Source organism: Xenopus tropicalis, chromosome 9 (genome assembly GCF_000004195.4).
Source record: "Xenopus tropicalis strain Nigerian chromosome 9, UCB_Xtro_10.0, whole genome shotgun sequence".
NCBI classification, from domain to species: domain Eukaryota; kingdom Metazoa; phylum Chordata; class Amphibia; order Anura; family Pipidae; genus Xenopus; species Xenopus tropicalis.
Genome location: NC_030685.2, coordinates 139,221 through 158,601, shown reverse-complemented (window position 1 = coordinate 158,601; position 19,381 = coordinate 139,221). Strand labels below are relative to the sequence as shown.

The 19,381-nt window shown below is 42.4% G+C and overlaps 1 protein-coding gene across 2 annotated transcripts in view; it reads right to left on the bottom strand.

Annotated features, from left to right (window-relative positions):
• Positions 1-699: 699 nt before the first annotated feature.
• The window catches only part of fbxl16 (F-box and leucine-rich repeat protein 16), a 41,692-nt gene continuing 23,010 nt past the window's right edge, over positions 700-19,381 (bottom strand). The window contains exons 4-7 of one of the 2 annotated variants that reach the window (XM_031892460.1): positions 18,436-18,944; positions 13,998-14,082; positions 3,373-3,436; positions 700-2,367 (exon numbers count right to left, since the gene is read on the bottom strand). In XM_031892460.1, the coding sequence (XP_031748320.1) occupies positions 2,219-2,367; positions 3,373-3,436; positions 13,998-14,082; positions 18,436-18,944 (807 nt within the window). In that variant the 3' untranslated portion in view covers positions 700-2,218. 2 annotated transcript variants of the gene reach the window in all.

The window sequence follows — 19,381 nt, the reverse complement described above, 5'->3', positions numbered from 1 at the left end:
CCCAGAACATTCCTTCTCTGTATATTTGTATTTATACATATGGGTAGGAGGTGCCATAGTGTTTCCCTTAGACAGTACAGTATGGGGGTACAGCTTATTGTGTGCCCAGAACATTCCTTCTCTGTATATTTGTATTTATACATATGGGTAGGAGGTGCCATAGTGTTTCCCTTAGACAGTACAGTGTGGGGGTACAGCTTATTGTGTGCCCAGAACATTCCCTCTCTGTATATTTGTATTTATACATATGGGTAGGAGGTGCCATAGTGTTTCCCTTAGACAGTACAGTGTGGGGGTACAGCTTGTGTATTTATACATTCTGTAATGGCTACACTATTCACATTATGCACATCTTGTGTTAGAAGTAGGGATGCACGGAATTCAGGATTCGGTCTTTTTCGGCAGAGTTCTGATTTGCCATAATCCATGGTCCTGGCTGAACCAAATCCTAGTTGTCATAAATTAGGATATACTAATTAGGATTTGGAAGGGTTAAATGTCCGTGTGAACACGGAAGTGAATTTTTTTTTACCCCTTCTGGCTCCTAATTAGCATATGCCAATTAGGATTCGGTTCAGTATTTGGCCAAATCCCTTGGGGTGGATTCGGGGGTTGGGGCAAACCCAAAAAACTGGGTTGGGTGCATCCCTAGTTACAAGGCAGGAAATGTGAAACTATAACAAACCATTGGTCACATTCTTCTGGAGGAAAAAATTAGATATTTTAATATATTTAAAGCATGTGAGAAATAGCACGAGATTGTTTTGTAAACAGTGCTCTTCAAAGCAGGATGTGATCATGGGGCAAATAGAGTTTGGGCCAGCTGGGGGCAAATAGAGTTTGGGACAGAGAACAGGAAAAAAGAACTTGTAAGGATGAGGGGAGACTACTGCTGGAATGAGATTGAGGGAGAAGATCACAGACTAACGGACAAGTAGAGACACTAGGGGGGGCTAATGGATTATGTCTCAGAGGGGGTAAAACATTTCATTTTATCACCATTTGTGCTCCTCAGGCAACTTTCTTGGAGCAGGTTCAGCTCAAGAAGAAATATTCCTTCCAGGATGTGGACGGAAAGTGTGGGTGATACTGTCTTCCATCTTCTGTTTTGAATTTTAGACAAGCAGGGGCAAAAAATGTACAGGCACTAGGGCAAGCTATGAAGCAATGTGAGGGAGACCCCCAGTCCACCTTAGCAAACACATATATACACAAAGGCATATCTTGCTTATGGTTCCTCTGGTCAATGTTTGCTCCATGTCCACGATATCCCTGTACTGTCCTTTTTATAGAACTGATGGCTCGAGACTTGATCCACTTAGAATAAATGATCACCGGGCAGAACTAAGAAAATAACTGCTGCTGGTTCCTCCCCATAGAAGGCCTAGGATAACCCTAAGCATGAACAGCCTGTGACCCCCTTGCCTTAATCAACTGCAAAAGCCAAACAATATACCATTTGATTGCAGCTGCAAAGCTCTGTCAGCACCGATGACTAAACCTAAAGACCATATGAGCTTTGCGATTGTAGAACCACAGCAAATGCATAAATGTCCAAACCAAGTGGAATGAAGGCGGAGTAGGACTCTGGCTCAGAGTAGATGATAATTATCATTGGGTCAACACATAGGCTCTTCTTGTGGTCATCCCATTCATCTCGTTACTCTTTCTAAGAGAACAGACCAGTCATACCAACATCAATTTGCATGGAAACCTCTTCAGATAATTGGTGGACCCAGAATATCCTACTTCAATCAATATTGCCAATACAGTGTCGGCATTTAATTATCCAGGAATTATTATATGTGGGTCCCAGTAGATCTTCTCTAACCATCTTCCAAAGCACCAAAACTCAAATAATGGACAACCACCATTTCCATAAGAGCAAGTAAAGCTCCACTGCTCTAATCCTCATGCCATGTTAACCTTATAGAGGACACTGCTGGGGGTTTGAATGGGAACCAGCTCTACTTTTGAGTTGCAAAACAGTCCACGACAGAGAAGACAAGAAATGAGACGTGGGAAATATACAACCCTTCCTTCGGGACATGGAATGAAGCCTTCACAAACCGGAGTGTGAAATATCTCCCAGGATCTTGCTCTCTTTGCGTGTCAGTAATCAATGGCTTGGTCTCGATTCCCAAGCCAAAGTCTCCGATCTGATGGTCAGTGCTGTCAATGATTTGGAAGAGACGGCTTAAAGTGTGTTGCTGGTATCTTACTCAATCACCACACAACGAGGCAGGTGCTGGGAGAAATACTTGAAGAGCTCCGGAGTCGCCCCAGGACAGTTGGTCAGTTCCAGTTCTTCCAAGTCTTGCAGTTGGACCAGGCCAGAGAGGCCTGTAGTGGTAAGCAAGGGACATCCTGCAATGATACACACAATCAACACACGTCAGATCATCTTGGGCATGGAACACAACTCCAACCCGTAAATACAACAGAAGCCTCTCTTCATTTCCGTCAACAGTTAAAAATAAGTGCCATAAATTACCATTTAATTTAATATCAACTTATGTCATATGGTCTCCCCCTGGGCAAGCAGGTTATATATTATATAAGGGGAACTCAAACCAAAAATAGTGTTTCTCACAATGAAAGAGACGGTCGTTCTAAGCAACCTTTCCATACATGTTCATGGCTCAGTTCCACTGGTGTGAAAGTTATTTATGGTTCCAGGTAAAAGAGTGTTTTTGTTCTCTGGGAAAGGTTCTTATATCAATGGAACAGGAGCCAGTTCTCCTCAGTTCAGGAGTTAGAACCAGAAGTGCAGTAAATGCAACCAGACAGACAAATACTGCTTCAATAGTACAAATCAGGGAAAATGTGGAATAAATGCATATTGTAAAATTTGAGTTACATTTTCTTTCACCATGCAAAAAAACAAAACATTAAAAAGGAGGAGCCCTTAAGACTGATGTTCTTTTCACCCCGCTTACACCAAGGTGCCTGAGAGGGTCAGGTCAGATCATGCTCAGGGTTCCATCTGCTCCAGTATATTGTAGCTGGGAACTAGATATTGGGGGGGCTTTGAGGGGGTTCAGACCATTAAGAGCCTTGTAAACTTGTTGTGTTTTGTCTCACTGCAATCACTGTCCTTTCCAACAACAAATAGCTGGTAAGCGAGTGCAGCCAAGTGTTTGCCCAATACACACAAAGCTACAAATTGTCCAGGTAACACAATGCTCAGCCCACTGTGTGCGCCTCTGCCCCTCAGGTACCATGCTACCCATCCTGCATAGGGACTCGGGTCATGGGCTGATGTGGCAGCCTGGTTACAGATATACAGCCAGGGCAAATTCCTTCTTGCATATTAGTCAAGCTTTGGGGGCTTCTGGGCTAGAGACCTGACCCAATAGACTCTCCGCTCACCTGCCAGAGATAAGAGTCGTAAGCTTTTCATTGCCAACAAATGCTTCAGGCCGAAATCTTGCACCTGAAATAAAAGACACATTATTGGCATCTTTATCAGGAAACAAAACATCTTTAAGCAGAATCAAGCTTTGAAGGGGCCACCGACAATAATCCTGGGCTCCCTCCCTGAAACAAGTAGGTCCTAGATCAGCGGTGCCACCGAGGTGCAGATACAGCCTGCCCGACATGGAGGGGCCAGGCCCCCTTGCTAAAGAAGAACGTTACATCTACTACAAGCCCTGCTGATGGCAGCCCTGGTATTTTTGCCAGAACATTAGGAGGATAATAAGCAGGAGTTTGAATTTTTATGGACCAAGTTTCCTAAAATGGCAATTTTACATCATTCACCTTCAATTCATAAGACCTTGGTAACTCCGGAAACACCGATCATATCAGGAGTTAGATTCATTCATGCAGATTTATTGATGTTCATTTGCAAGTACTGGTACCCTTCCTGCCTTCCTCCCTAAAAGCCTCAGAGTCTATGGTTGATCTGCTTCAATCTGTTAACTGGAAAGAGGGATATGTACCGGTGATAGCAGATATAGGTTCTCTATATACTTCCATAGGACATGACAAAGGCCTGGCAACACTATGGTCCATTATGGAATATTTGAATTTCCCATGTCTTGAACAACGGGAGTTTTTATTAGAGAGTGTTGTGTTTATTTTACAACACAATTATTTTCTATTTAATGGGCGGTATTATCCTCAAACCAGGGGGGACAGTAATGAGGAGCAGATTTGCTCCCAGAAATGATATCCAGTATATGTAGAATCAAACCCTCTCTCTGGTTTCTGGTCAGATTCTCAGGCCGCTTGCTCCAGTTTACAAATGAATAATGGACTTAATAATAGAATGATAATAGAAGTAAGGGGAAGTGTGCCAATAATATACATTCCATCAATAAGGAATGGATTTGGAACAAAACCAACACATTTCACCGTAGTCAGGCCAGGAAGTAAAAATAGGAGCCTCAGCCAATGAGTCACAGAGTTCTGGCGAGTTGACGTGTGACCATTATCAGTTTCATAGAATTATTGAGATTTTAAACCCTTTCTGGCCTATTGTTACATTAGACCTGGTTCTGCAGGGGTTATTCCTAGATAAAACCTGATTTATAAAAAGAACAAAACACTAAAAGACCTACTAGCCTCATCTATCAATGGGGCTAGTACGACTAGTGACTATTTCGACTATTTTGATTGAACTTTACAATACAATTGATCTCTTCAGAAAAGCGCGTGTTATTGGTGAGTTTTATTGTGTAGGAGTCAGAATAAGGGGATGTAACTTTAGGATAATGGGTGTAGCTTAAGGATAAAGGGGTGTAACTTTAGGATAAGGCGTGTAACTTTAGAGTAAGGGGATGTAACTTTAGGATAATGGGTGTAGCTTAAGGATAAAGGGGTGTAACTTTAGGATAAGGCGTGTAACTTTAGAGTAAGGGATGTAACTTTAGGATAATGGGTGTAGCTTAAGGATAAAGGGGTGTAACTTTAGGATAAGGCGTGTAACTTTAGAGTAAGGGGATGTAACTTTAGGATAATGGGTGTAGCTTAAGGATAAAGGGGTGTAACTTTAGGATAAGGCGTGTAACTTTAGAGTAAGGGGATGTAACTTTAGGATAATGGGTGTAGCTTAAGGATAAAGGGGTGTAACTTTAGGATAAGGCGTGTAACTTTAGAGTAAGGGGATGTAACTTTAGGATAATGGGTGTAGCTTAAGGATAAAGGGGTGTAACTTTAGGATAAGGCGTGTAACTTTAGAGTAAGGGGATGTAACTTTAGGATAATGGGTGTAGCTTAAGGATAAAGGGGTGTAACTTTAGGATAAGGCGTGTAACTTTAGAGTAAGGGGATGTAACTTTAGGATAATGGGTGTAGCTTAAGGATAAAGGGGTGTAACTTTAGAATAAGGGGATGTAACTTTAGCATAATGGGTGTAACTTGAGGATAAAGGGGTGTAACTTTAGAATATGGGGTGTAACTTTAGAATAAGGGGATGTAACTTTAGCATAATGGGTGTAGCTTAAGGATAATGGGGTGTAACTTTAGAATATGGGGTGTAACTTTAGAATAAGGGGATGTAACTTTAGCATAATGGGTGTAGCTTAAGGATAAAGGGGTGTAACTTTAGGACAAGGGGTGTAACTTTAAGGTAAGAGGTGTAACTTTAGAAAAAGGGGTGTAACTTTAGAATAAGAGGTGTAACTTTACAATAAGAGGTGTAACTTTAGGATATGGGGTGTGTAACTTTAGAATAAGAGGTGTAACTTTAGAAAAAGGGGTGTAACTTTAAAATAAGGGCTGTAACTAGAAAAAGGGGTGTAACTTTAGGATATGGGGTGTGTAACTTTAGAATAAGAGGTGTAACTTTAGAAAAAGGGGTGTAACTTTAAAATAAGGGGTGTAACTTTAGAAAAAGGGGTGTAACTTTAGGATATGGGGTGTGTAACTTTAGAATAAGAGGTGTAACTTTAGAAAAAGGGGTGTAACTTTAAAATAAGTGGTGTAACTTTAGAATAAGAGGTGTAACTTTAGAAAAAGGGGTGTAACTTTAGGATATGGGGTGTGTAACTTTAGAATAAGAGGTGTAACTTTACAATAAGAGGTGTAACTTTAGAAAAATGGGTGTAACTTTAAAATAAGGGGTGTAACTTTAGGATATGGGGTGTGTAACTTTAAAATAAGGGGTGTAACTTTAGGATATGGGGTGTGTAACTTTAGAATAAGAGGTGTAACTTTAAAAAAAGGGGTGTAACTTTAGGATATGGGGTGTGTAACTTTAGAATAAGAGGTGTAACTTTACAATAAGAGGTGTAACTTTAGAATAAGAGGTGTAACTTTAGAATAAGAGGTGTAACTTTAGAAAAAGGGGTGTAACTTTAGAATAAGAGGTGTAACTTTACAATAAGAGGTGTAACTTTAGAAAAAGGGGTGTAACTTTAGAATAAGAGGTGTAACTTTACAATAAGAGGTGTAACTTTAGGATATGGGGTGTGTAACTTTAGAATAAGAGGTGTAACTTTAGAAAAAGGGGTGTAACTTTAAAATAAGGGGTGTAACTAGAAAAAGGGGTGTAACTTTAGGATATGGGGTGTGTAACTTTAGAATAAGAGGTGTAACTTTAGAAAAAGGGGTGTAACTTTAAAATAAGGGGTGTAACTTTACAATAAGAGGTGTAACTTTACAATAAGAGGTGTAACTTTAGAATAAGAGGTGTAACTTTAGAAAAAGGGGTGTAACTTTAGAATAAGAGGTGTAACTTTACAATAAGAGGTGTAACTTTAGAATAAGAGGTGTAACTTTAGAAAAAGGGGTGTAACTTTAAAATAAGGGGTGTAACTTTAGAATAAGAGGTGTAACTTTACAATAAGAGGTGTAACTTTAGAATAAGAGGTGTAACTTTAGAAAAAGGGGTGTAACTTTAAAATAAGGGGTGTAACTAGAAAAAGGGGTGTAACTTTAGGATATGGGGTGTGTAACTTTAGAATAAGAGGTGTAACTTTAGAAAAAGGGGTGTAACTTTAAAATAAGGGGTGTAACTTTACAATAAGAGGTGTAACTTTACAATAAGAGGTGTAACTTTAGAATAAGAGGTGTAACTTTAGAAAAGGGGTGTAACTTTAGAATAAGAGGTGTAACTTTACAATAAGAGGTGTAACTTTAGAATAAGAGGTGTAACTTTAGAAAAAGGGGTGTAACTTTAAAATAAGGGGTGTAACTTTAGAATAAGAGGTGTAACTTTACAATAAGAGGTGTAACTTTAGAATAAGAGGTGTAACTTTAGAAAAAGGGGTGTAACTTTAGAATAAGAGGTGTAACTTTACAATAAGAGGTGTAACTTTAGAAAAAGGGGTGTAACTTTAGAATAAGAGGTGTAACTTTACAATAAGAGGTGTAACTTTAGGATATGGGGTGTGTAACTTTAGAATAAGAGGTGTAACTTTAGAAAAAGGGGTGTAACTTTAAAATAAGGGGTGTAACTAGAAAAAGGGGTGTAACTTTAGGATATGGGGTGTGTAACTTTAGAATAAGAGGTGTAACTTTAGAAAAAGGGGTGTAACTTTAAAATAAGGGGTGTAACTTTAGAAAAAGGGGTGTAACTTTAGGATATGGGGTGTGTAACTTTAGAATAAGAGGTGTAACTTTAGAAAAAGGGGTGTAACTTTAAAATAAGGGGTGTAACTTTAGAATAAGAGGTGTAACTTTAGAAAAAGGGGTGTAACTTTAGGATATGGGGTGTGTAACTTTAGAATAAGAGGTGTAACTTTACAATAAGAGGTGTAACTTTAGAAAAATGGGTGTAACTTTAAAATAAGGGGTGTAACTTTAGGATATGGGGTGTGTAACTTTAGAATAAGAGGCGTAACTTTACAATAAGAGGTGTAACTTTAGAAAAATGGGTGTAACTTTAAAATAAGGGGTGTAACTTTAGGATATGGGGTGTGTAACTTTAGAATAAGAGGTGTAACTTTAAAATAAGGGGTGTAACTTTAGAAAAAGGGGTGTAACTTTAGGATATGGGGTGTGTAACTTTAGAATAAGAGGTGTAACTTTAGAATAAGGGGTGTAACTTTAGAATAAGAGGTGTAACTTTAGAAAAAGGGGTGTAACTTTAGAATAAGAGGTGTAACTTTACAATAAGAGGTGTAACTTTAGAAAAAGGGGTGTAACTTTAGAATAAGAGGTGTAACTTTACAATAAGAGGTGTAACTTTAGAAAAAGGGGTGTAACTTTAGAATAAGAGGTGTAACTTTACAATAAGAGGTGTAACTTTAGGATATGGGGTGTGTAACTTTAGAATAAGAGGTGTAACTTTAGAAAAAGGGGTGTAACTTTAAAATAAGGGGTGTAACTAGAAAAAGGGGTGTAACTTTAGGATATGGGGTGTGTAACTTTAGAATAAGAGGTGTAACTTTAGAAAAAGGGGTGTAACTTTAAAATAAGGGGTGTAACTTTAGAAAAAGGGGTGTAACTTTAGGATATGGGGTGTGTAACTTTAGAATAAGAGGTGTAACTTTAGAAAAAGGGGTGTAACTTTAAAATAAGGGGTGTAACTTTAGAATAAGAGGTGTAACTTTAGAAAAAGGGGTGTAACTTTAGGATATGGGGTGTGTAACTTTAGAATAAGAGGTGTAACTTTACAATAAGAGGTGTAACTTTAGAAAAATGGGTGTAACTTTAAAATAAGGGGTGTAACTTTAGGATATGGGGTGTGTAACTTTAGAATAAGAGGCGTAACTTTACAATAAGAGGTGTAACTTTAGAAAAATGGGTGTAACTTTAAAATAAGGGGTGTAACTTTAGGATATGGGGTGTGTAACTTTAGAATAAGAGGTGTAACTTTAAAATAAGGGGTGTAACTTTAGAAAAAGGGGTGTAACTTTAGGATATGGGGTGTGTAACTTTAGAATAAGAGGTGTAACTTTAGAATAAGGGGTGTAACTTTAGAATAAGAGGTGTAACTTTAGAAAAAGGGGTGTAACTTTAGAATAAGAGGTGTAACTTTACAATAAGAGGTGTAACTTTAGAAAAAGGGGTGTAACTTTAGAATAAGAGGTGTAACTTTACAATAAGAGGTGTAACTTTAGGATATGGGGTGTGTAACTTTAGAATAAGAGGTGTAACTTTAGAAAAAGGGGTGTAACTTTAAAATAAGGGGTGTAACTAGAAAAAGGGGTGTAACTTTAGAATAAGGGGTGTAACTTTAGACTAAGAGGTGTAACTTTAGGATGAGGGGTGTAACTTTAGTATAAGGGGTGTAACTTTAGAATAAGGGGTGTAACTTTAGACTAAGAGGTGTAACTTTAGGATGAGGGGTGTAACTTTAGTATAAGGGGTGTAACTTTAGTATAAGGGTGTAACTTTAGGATGAGGGGTGTAACTTTAGAATAAGGGGTGTAACTTTAGGATGAGGGGTGTAACTTAAGGATAAGGGGGTGTAACTTTAGAATAAGAGGTGTAACTTTAGGATGAGGGGTGTAACTTAAGGATAAGGGGTGTAACTTTAGAATAAGGGGTGTAACTTTAGGATGAGGGGTGTAACTTAAGGATAAGGGGTGTAACTTTAGAATAAGGGGTGTAACTTTAGAATAAGGGGTGTAACTTTAGACTAAGAGGTGTAACTTTAGGATGAGGGGTGTAACTTAAGGATAAGGGGTGTAACTTTAGAATAAGGGGTGTAACTTTAGGATGAGGGGTGTAACTTTAGGATGAGGGGTGTAACTTTAGAATAAGGGGTGTAACTTTAGGATGAGGGGTGTAACTTTAGGATGAGGGGTGTAACTTAAGGATAAGGGGTGTAACTTTAGAATAAGGGGTGTAACTTTAGACTAAGAGGTGTAACTAGAAAAAGGGGTGTAACTTTAGAATAAGGGGTGTAACTTTAGGATGAGGGGTGTAACTTTAGGATGAGGGGTGTAACTTTAGGATGAGGGGTGTAACTTTAGGATGAGGGGTGTAACTTAAGGATAAGGGGTGTAACTTTAGAATAAGGGGTGTAACTTTAGGATGAGGGGTGTAACTTTAGGATGAGGGGTGTAACTTTAGAATAAGGGGTGTAACTTTAGAATAAGGGGTGTAACTTTAGGATGAGGGGTGTAACTTTAGGATGAGGGGTGTAACTTTAGGATGAGGGGTGTAACTTAAGGATAAGGGGTGTAACTTTAGAATAAGGGGTGTAACTTTAGGATGAGGGGTGTAACTTTAGGATGAGGGGTGTAACTTAAGGATAAGGGAGTGTAACTTTAGAATAAGGGGTGTAACTTTAGAATAAGGGGTGTAACTTTAGACTAAGAGGTGTAACTAGAAAAAGGGGTGTAACTTTAGAATAAGGGGTGTAACTTTAGACTAAGAGGTGTAACTTTAGGATGAGGGGTGTAACTTTAGTATAAGGGGTGTAACTTTAGTATAAGGGGTGTAACTTTAGAATAAGGGGTGTAACTTTAGACTAAGAGGTGTAACTTTAGGATGAGGGGTGTAACTTTAGTATAAGAGGTGTAACTTTAGTATAAGGGTGTAACTTTAGGATGAGGGGTGTAACTTTAGAATAAGGGGTGTAACTTTAGGATGAGGGGTGTAACTTAAGGATAAGGGGGTGTAACTTTAGAATAAGAGGTGTAACTTTAGGATGAGGGGTGTAACTTAAGGATAAGGGGTGTAACTTTAGAATAAGGGGTGTAACTTTAGGATGAGGGGTGTAACTTAAGGATAAGGGTTGTAACTTTAGAATAAGGGGTGTAACTTTAGAATAAGGGGTGTAACTTTAGAATAAGGGGTGTAACTTTAGACTAAGAGGTGTAACTTTAGGATGAGGGGTGTAACTTAAGGATAAGGGGTGTAACTTAAGGATAAGGGGTGTAACTTTAGAATAAGGGGTGTAACTTTAGGATGAGGGGTGTAACTTTAGGATGAGGGGTGTAACTTTAGAATAAGGGGTGTAACTTTAGAATAAGGGGTGTAACTTTAGGATGAGGGGTGTAACTTTAGGATGAGGGGTGTAACTTAAGGATAAGGGGTGTAACTTTAGAATAAGGGGTGTAACTTTAGGATGAGGGGTGTAACTTTAGGATGAGGGGTGTAACTTAAGGATAAGGGAGTGTAACTTTAGAATAAGGGGTGTAACTTTAGAATAAGGGGTGTAACTTTAGACTAAGAGGTGTAACTAGAAAAAGGGGTGTAACTTTAGAATAAGGGGTGTAACTTTAGACTAAGAGGTGTAACTTTAGGATGAGGGGTGTAACTTTAGTATAAGGGGTGTAACTTTAGAATAAGGGGTGTAACTTTAGACTAAGAGGTGTAACTTTAGGATAAGGGGTGTAACTTTAGTATAAGGGGTGTAACTTTAGTATAAGGGTGTAACTTTAGGATGAGGGGTGTAACTTTAGAATAAGGGGTGTAACTTTAGGATGAGGGGTGTAACTTAAGGATAAGGGGGTGTAACTTTAGAATAAGAGGTGTAACTTTAGGATGAGGGGTGTAACTTAAGGATAAGGGGTGTAACTTTAGAATAAGGGGTGTAACTTTAGGATGAGGGGTGTAACTTAAGGATAAGGGGTGTAACTTTAGAATAAGGGGTGTAACTTTAGAATAAGGGGTGTAACTTTAGAATAAGGGGTGTAACTTTAGGATGAGGGGTGTAACTTAAGGATAAGGGGTGTAACTTTAGAATAAGGGGTGTAACTTTAGGATGAGGGGTGTAACTTTAGGATGAGGGGTGTAACTTTAGAATAAGGGGTGTAACTTTAGAATAAGGGGTGTAACTTTAGGATGAGGGGTGTAACTTTAGGATGAGGGGTGTAACTTAAGGATAAGGGGTGTAACTTTAGAATAAGGGGTGTAACTTTAGAATAAGGGGTGTAACTTTAGGATGAGGGGTGTAACTTTAGAATAAGGGGTGTAACTTTAGGATGAGGGGTGTAACTTTAGGATGAGGGGTGTAACTTTAGAATAAGGGGTGTAACTTTAGGATGAGGGGTGTAACTTTAGTATAAGGGGTGTAACTTTAGAATAAGGGGTGTAACTTTAGACTAAGAGGTGTAACTTTAGGATAAGGGGTGTAACTTTAGTATAAGGGGTGTAACTTTAGTATAAGGGTGTAACTTTAGGATGAGGGGTGTAACTTTAGAATAAGGGGTGTAACTTTAGGATGAGGGGTGTAACTTAAGGATAAGGGGGTGTAACTTTAGAATAAGAGGTGTAACTTTAGGATGAGGGGTGTAACTTAAGGATAAGGGGTGTAACTTTAGAATAAGGGGTGTAACTTTAGGATGAGGGGTGTAACTTAAGGATAAGGGGTGTAACTTTAGAATAAGGGGTGTAACTTTAGAATAAGGGGTGTAACTTTAGAATAAGGGGTGTAACTTTAGGATGAGGGGTGTAACTTAAGGATAAGGGGTGTAACTTTAGAATAAGGGGTGTAACTTTAGGATGAGGGGTGTAACTTTAGGATGAGGGGTGTAACTTTAGAATAAGGGGTGTAACTTTAGAATAAGGGGTGTAACTTTAGGATGAGGGGTGTAACTTTAGGATGAGGGGTGTAACTTAAGGATAAGGGGTGTAACTTTAGAATAAGGGGTGTAACTTTAGAATAAGGGGTGTAACTTTAGGATGAGGGGTGTAACTTTAGAATAAGGGGTGTAACTTTAGGATGAGGGGTGTAACTTTAGGATGAGGGGTGTAACTTTAGAATAAGGGGTGTAACTTTAGGATGAGGGGTGTAACTTTAGAATAAGGGGTGTAACTTTAGGATGAGGGATGTAACTTAAGGATAGGGAGTGTAACTTATTATAAAGTTTTTACAAATCTCTCCCTGATACAGATGTCAGGGCTCTCGTTCGCACAACTTTATAACTACAGTAGGACCTGTGTTCTATTCTCAAGCTTTGGATATTCCTGGAACGTTCTTTATACACTCAGTGTTCATTCCGGAATATTTTACTTTCATTTTAGAACGGCTCTATATACACTGTGGAATCTGTATGTGTCACTGAGTGGCTCTATATACATGGGGTGCAGTTCAAAACCATTGAATGAAAGAGGTCATTTTTAAACCTATTGGATCGGGTCATGTATTTTTGGGCGCTGTTACTGGGGGAGCTCAGCAGCACAACATCTAGAAATTCTGACTTTTCCTTTCCCACAATCTCATAGTTATGGTTGGATTTTCAGGGTGCTGCATATGGTCCCCATGCCTGCGTTGGTTAATACAGCTTGTATCCTTACTGCTTGCCTTATTACATTCACTTGCTTCTGTTTGTGGGTAGTACGGCTATACAAAGTTACTGAAGAGACAGCAGGGGGGCCACAAATGAGATCGTTGCCCCGGGCCCACTGGCAGCCTAAATTGGCCCAGATTGGGGTAACAGTTCTGTCACCTCTGCTGATTAGTCTCTAACGGTCCCCATACACGGGCCGATTCTAGCTGCCAATATTGGTCCCTTAGGCAGATTCAGCAGCTAATCGGCCCGTATATGGGCACTACCGACGGGCCTGCCCGACCGATATCTGGCCTGAAATTGGGCAGATCTCGATCGGGCAGGTTAAAAAATCTAGTCGGATCAGGGACCGCATCGGCTCGTTGATGCAGTCCCCGGACTGACTTTGCCTATACCCGCTGTAATAATTTGATTGTTTGGCCCCTGGGTCAAACGATCAAATTAGCCTGGATTCTCCCGATATCGCCCACCTGTAGGTGGGGGATATCGGGAGAAGATCCGCTCACTTGGCGACATCATTAAGTGAGCGGATCTTAAGGTGTATGGGCACCTTAAGTCTCCTAATGTGATCCCATCAATTCCTGGGGCAAATGGCAACTTTGACAAATACACGTTGAAGTCTATAGCTACTGTAAGGCAATGGTGCTGAAATGGTGAGGCTGCCCCTGCGGTGGCTCCAAAGGAGTGTATGGGGGAAGCCTGAAGGCACTTAGGCTTGAAGTGTATGTTTATTGCTGCTTTGCACTTAAGTGGCACTTACCACCTCGGGCCAACACCAATGAGCTAGAGCCCAAAAGGGCAGATTTTACCCACCAACTGGAAGTGCCCCTTGGAGTTAAGAAGAAAAATGCAATCACACACCTGGCAGCACCAGCGTAGGTACAGGCTGCGGAGAGACGGCATTGTGGACAGGTAACTGAGTCCCGTGTCAGTGATCCGCACACACCTGAGGAACAAAAGGCACATGATTATAACAGGGTTAAGGCTGCCATTGGGAAGGGGTCTCACAAATGGGAACCTAAGGGCCCCAAAGTGCAAGGAGAGTAAAGTCCTTCCCTGATTGGCGCTTACTGGCACACCTGGGGGAACCTGTGGTTGGTTCAGCCTTTCCTGCACTTCTTCCAACCTTGCATCCCAGGAGGTCTATCTCTCCCTGCTGCCAGATCTATGTCTGCTCTCTCCTTGCCTTATTGCCTTTCCCTTTCCCATCTCTCCTTGCCTTATTGCCTTTCCCTTTCCCATCTCTCCTTGCCTTATTGCCTTCTTTCCCATCTCTCCTTGCCTTATTGCCTATCTCTTTCCCATCTCTCCTTGCCTTATTGCCTTTCCCTTTCCCATCTCTCCTTGCCTTATTGCCTTTCCCTTTCCCATCTCTCCTTGCCTTATTGTCTATCTCTTTCCCATCTCTCCTTGCCTTATTACCTATCTCTTTCCCATCTCTCCTTGCCTTATTGCCTATCTCTTTCCCATCTCTCCTTGCCTTATTGCCTTTCCCTTTCCCATCTCTCCTTGCCTTATTGCCTTTCCCTTTCCCATCTCTCCTTGCCTTATTGCCTATCTCTTTCCCATCTCTCCTTGCCTTATTGCCTATCTCTTTCCCATCTCTCCTTGCCTTATTGCCTATCTCTTTCCCATCTCTCCTTGCCTTATTGCCAATCTCTTTCCCATCTCCCCTTGCCTTATTGCCTTTCCCTTTCCCATCTCTCCTTGCCTTATTGCCTTTCCCTTTCCCATCTCTCCTTGCCTGATTGCCTTTCCCTTTCCCATCTCTCCTTGCCTTATTGCCTTTCTCTTTCCCATCTCTCCTTGCCTTATTGCCTATCTCTTTCCCATCTCTCCTTGCCTTATTGCCTATCTCTTTCCCATCTCTCCTTGCCTTATTGCCTTTCTCTTTCCCATCTCTCCTTGCCTTATTGCCTATCTCTTTCCCATCTCTCCTTGCCTTATTGCCTATCTCTTTCCCATCTCTCCTTGCCTTATTGCCTTTCCCTTTCCCATCTCTCCTTGCCTTATTGCCTTTCTCTTTCCCATCTCTCCTTGCCTGATTGCCTTTCCCTTTCCCATCTCTCCTTGCCTTATTGCCTTTCCCTTTCCCATCTCTCCTTGCCTTATTGCCTTTCCCTTTCCCATCTCTCCTTGCCTTATTGCCTTTCCCTTTCCCATCTCTCCTTGCCTTATTGCCTTTCCCTTTCCCATCTCTCCTTGCCTTATTGCCTATCTCTTTCCCATCTCTCCTTGCCTTATTGCCTATCTCTTTCCCATCTCTCCTTGCCTTATTGCCTATCTCTTTCCCATCTCTCCTTGCCTAATTGCCTTTCCCTTTCCCATCTCTCCTTGCCTTATTGCCTTTCCCTTTCCCATCTCTCCTTGCCTTATTGCCTTTCCCTTTCCCATCTCTCCTTGCCTTATTGCCTATCTCTTTCCCATCTCTCCTTGCCTTATTGCCTATCTCTTTCCCATCTCTCCTTGCCTTATTGCCTATCTCTTTCCCATCTCTCCTTGCCTAATTGCCTTTCCCTTTCCCATCTCTCCTTGCCTTATTGCCTATCTCTTTCCCATCTCTCCTTGCCTAATTGCCTTTCCCTTTCCCATCTCTCCTTGCCTTATTGCCTATCTCTTTCCCATCTCTCCTTGCCTAATTGCCTTTCCCTTTCCCATCTCTCCTTGCCTTATTGCCTATCTCTTTCCCATCTCTCCTTGCCTAATTGCCTTTCCCTTTCCCATCTCTCCTTGCCTTATTGCCTATCTCTTTCCCATCTTTCCTTGCCTTATTGCCTTTCCCTTTCCCATCTCTCCTTGCCTAATTGCCTTTCCCTTTCCCATCTCTCCTTGCCTTATTGCCTTTCCCTTTCCCATCTCTCCTTGCCTTATTGCCTTCTTCTTTCCCATCTCTCCTTGCACAGTTACATGGTATCAGCCTTTCCATATTCGGATTGCCTAAGGCTGCCCCCTGCAGGCTGAAGGTGCCCTTTGCACGGCCCTTATTTGCCTGCCTATTTTGGGTTGCCACCTGTGCAACAGCCCTTCCAAAACTGCCTGGCCGGTTTTCCAATTTGAAAGATACAAAGTTCCCCAACCGTAATGAGATAAGGGGGCTTTTGGCAGAGCCAGGAATACTCAGCCCCGGCACTGAGATACAAGTGTAACTAATAAGCTAAACAGGTCTCTTGGGGGAACTGAGACTCACAGCTTAAAGGGCAACTTCGCCTTCATTAGCAAAACTGTAATAACACATAAAACAAAACCCCCAGAAATGTGTTCAAACATTACATAACCTGCCAAATTTTCCAAAAAAGGAGTGTATTTAGGGGGTGTGGTTAAAAAATAGGCATGGTCAAAAATGTCGCTACACGTGGTGTTTATTTTTGTCCCTCTTTCCATTTTTCCAATGTTGGGAGGTATGGGGTCTGCTTCTTCTGTAGTTACAGCCCTGCTAATGAGTTGTGAACTACTGTGAAAAGTGTAACCTAGTAACATAGGGGGAGTGTGGCCTAGTAACATAGGGGGAGTGTGGCCTAGTAACATAGGGGGAGTGTGGCCTAGTAACATAGGGGGAGTGTGGCCTAGTAACATAGGGGGAGTGTGGCCTAGTAACATAGGGGGAGTGTGGCCTAGTAACATAGGGGGAGTGTGACCTAGTAACATAGGGGGAGTGTGGCCTAGTAACATAGGGGGAGTGTGACCTAGTAACATAGGGGGAGTGTGGCCTAGTAACATAGGGGGGGTGTGGCCTAGTAACATAGGGGGAGTGTGGCCTAGTAACATAGGGGGAGTGTGGCCTAGTGAGGGGGGCAGTGGGACTTACTGGCACAGCTCTGACCAATGACGGGGCATAGCCTAGGGAAGGAGGTGTGACCTAGTAACATAGGGAGAGTGTGGCCTAGTAACATAGGGGGAGTGTGGCCTAGTAACATAGGGGGAGTGTGGCCTAGTAACATAGGGGGAGTGTGACCTAGTAACATAGGGGGAGTGTGACCTAGTAACATAGGGATACATGAACAAGCTAAAGGGATTGAGGAGACCGCCTCATACGTATGCAAATGTAATAACAGGATTCTGGGAAGAAATTCCTTAAGGCTCCTAGAAAAGTCCATTTACATGGGTTTACCCCATAGGCTAAAGCTCACCCACTGAGTTTAAAGTAGAAGCCGGGATAATAGCTGATCAGATTCCCAACTACAACATAGGGGGAGTGTGGCCTAGTGATGGGGGCAGTGGGACATACAGGTACAGCTCTGACCAATGACAGGGCATAGCCTAGGCGAAGGAGGTGTGACCTAGTAACATAGGGGGAGTGTGGCCTAGTGAGGGGGGCAGTGGGACTTACTGGCACAGCTCTGACCAATGACGGGGCATAGCCTAGGCAAAGGAGGTGTGACCTAGTAACATAGGGAGAGTGTGGCCTAGTGATGGGGGCAGTGGGACTTACTGACACAGCTCTGACCAATGACGGGGCATAGCCTAGGGAAGGAGGTGTGACCTAGTAACATAGGGAGAGTGTGGCCTAGTAACATAGGGGGAGTGTGGCCTAGTAACATAGGGGGAGTGTGACCTAGTAACATAGGGGGAGTGTGACCTAGTAACATAGGGATACATGAACAAGCTAAAGGGATTGAGGAGACCGCCTCATACGTATGCAAATGTCATAACAGGATTCTGGGAAGAAATTCCTTAAGGCTCCTAGAAAAGTCCATTTACATGGGTTTACCCCATAGGCTAAAGCTCACCCACTGAGTTTAAAGCAGAAGCCGGGATAATAGCTGATCAGATTCCCAACTACAACATAGGGGGAGTGTGGCCTAGTGATGGGGGCAGTGGGACTTACAGGTACAGCTCTGACCAATGACGGGGCATAGCCTAGAGAAGGAGGTGTGACCTAGTAACATAGGGGGAGTGTGGCCTAGTGAGGGGGGCAGTGGGACTTACTGGCACAGCTCTGACCAATGACGGGGCATAGCCTAGGCGAAGGAGGTGTGACCTAGTAACATAGGGAGAGTGTGGCCTAGTGATGGGGGCAGTGGGACTTACTGACACAGCTCTGACCAATGACGGAATAGCCTAGGCGAAGGAGGCGTGACCTAGTAACATAGGGAGAGTGTGGCCTAGTGAGGGGGGCAGTGGGACTTACTGGTACAGCTCTGACCAATGACAGGGCATAGCCTAGGGAAGGAGGCGTGACCTAGTAACATAGGGGGAGTGTGGCCTAGTGATGGGGGCAGTGGGACTTACTGACACAGCTCTGACCAATGACAGGGCATAGCCTAGGGAAGGAGGTGTGACCTAGTGATGGATCACCCACCTGTCCAAGACCAGCTCCTCCAGCTTGTGCAGGTCACAAGCGATATACTCCAAGGCGGTGTCTGTTAGCCGTGGGCACCAAGACAGGTCCAGACCCCGTAGCCTTCGCAGGTTCTCCGCTACTAACTCCACACCATCGTCTGTCACCTTGGAGCAGCCAGAGAGGCTGAGGACGGTCAGGTTGGGTAGACTGTGGACAACATTAACAACCCCATGGTTGGTAATCTCCCAGCAGGAGTGCAGACGGAGAGTGTGTGTGGCCCGGCCTTGCTTGGCAGTAAAATATGCCAGAGCTGTGTCCGTGACATGATAGGCTTGGAGATTCAGCTCTCCCAAGTTGGGCAGGAGCTGGGAGATGGCTGCCACCGCATCATCAGCCACATTGATGCAGTCGCTGACACTTAGAGATGTAATGCGCCCGTGTAAGCTCGACCACAAGCCAGCCTCAGTGAAGTCATTGCAGCCCGACAGCTCCAGACGTACCACTCCCTGCATCTGCTCCAGCATCACCTGGGGAAATAACAGGGACCAGCCAATAACAAAATGTTTAACCTGGGGCCCAATGGCTGCTGTTTTTGGAGATTTGGTTACTGATTTAGGGCCACTGGTTGGACACCAAATTCAACCATTAAAAGTGCATGTAAATAAAGGCATGTATGGAAGGAGGGACAGGCTCTGCTGTTCCAAGCTGGGCCAAATAGTACTTGTACCCAAGGCAATAGTACTTGGCCTGGTAACCTCCACTCAGTATCTTGTTTTCCTCCCTCTGCCACTCCGACACCACATGCACCCACTGCTCGATGCTTACTCACATACTCACCCCCCACCCCACTTACATACTCACTCTCTCCGTCGGAATTGAACCCTTAATCTCTAGCATCCTAGGCAGCTGCCCCTCTAGCCTACCGCTATTTCCAGCCCTACGTTGGTTGTTTACCCAATCATCT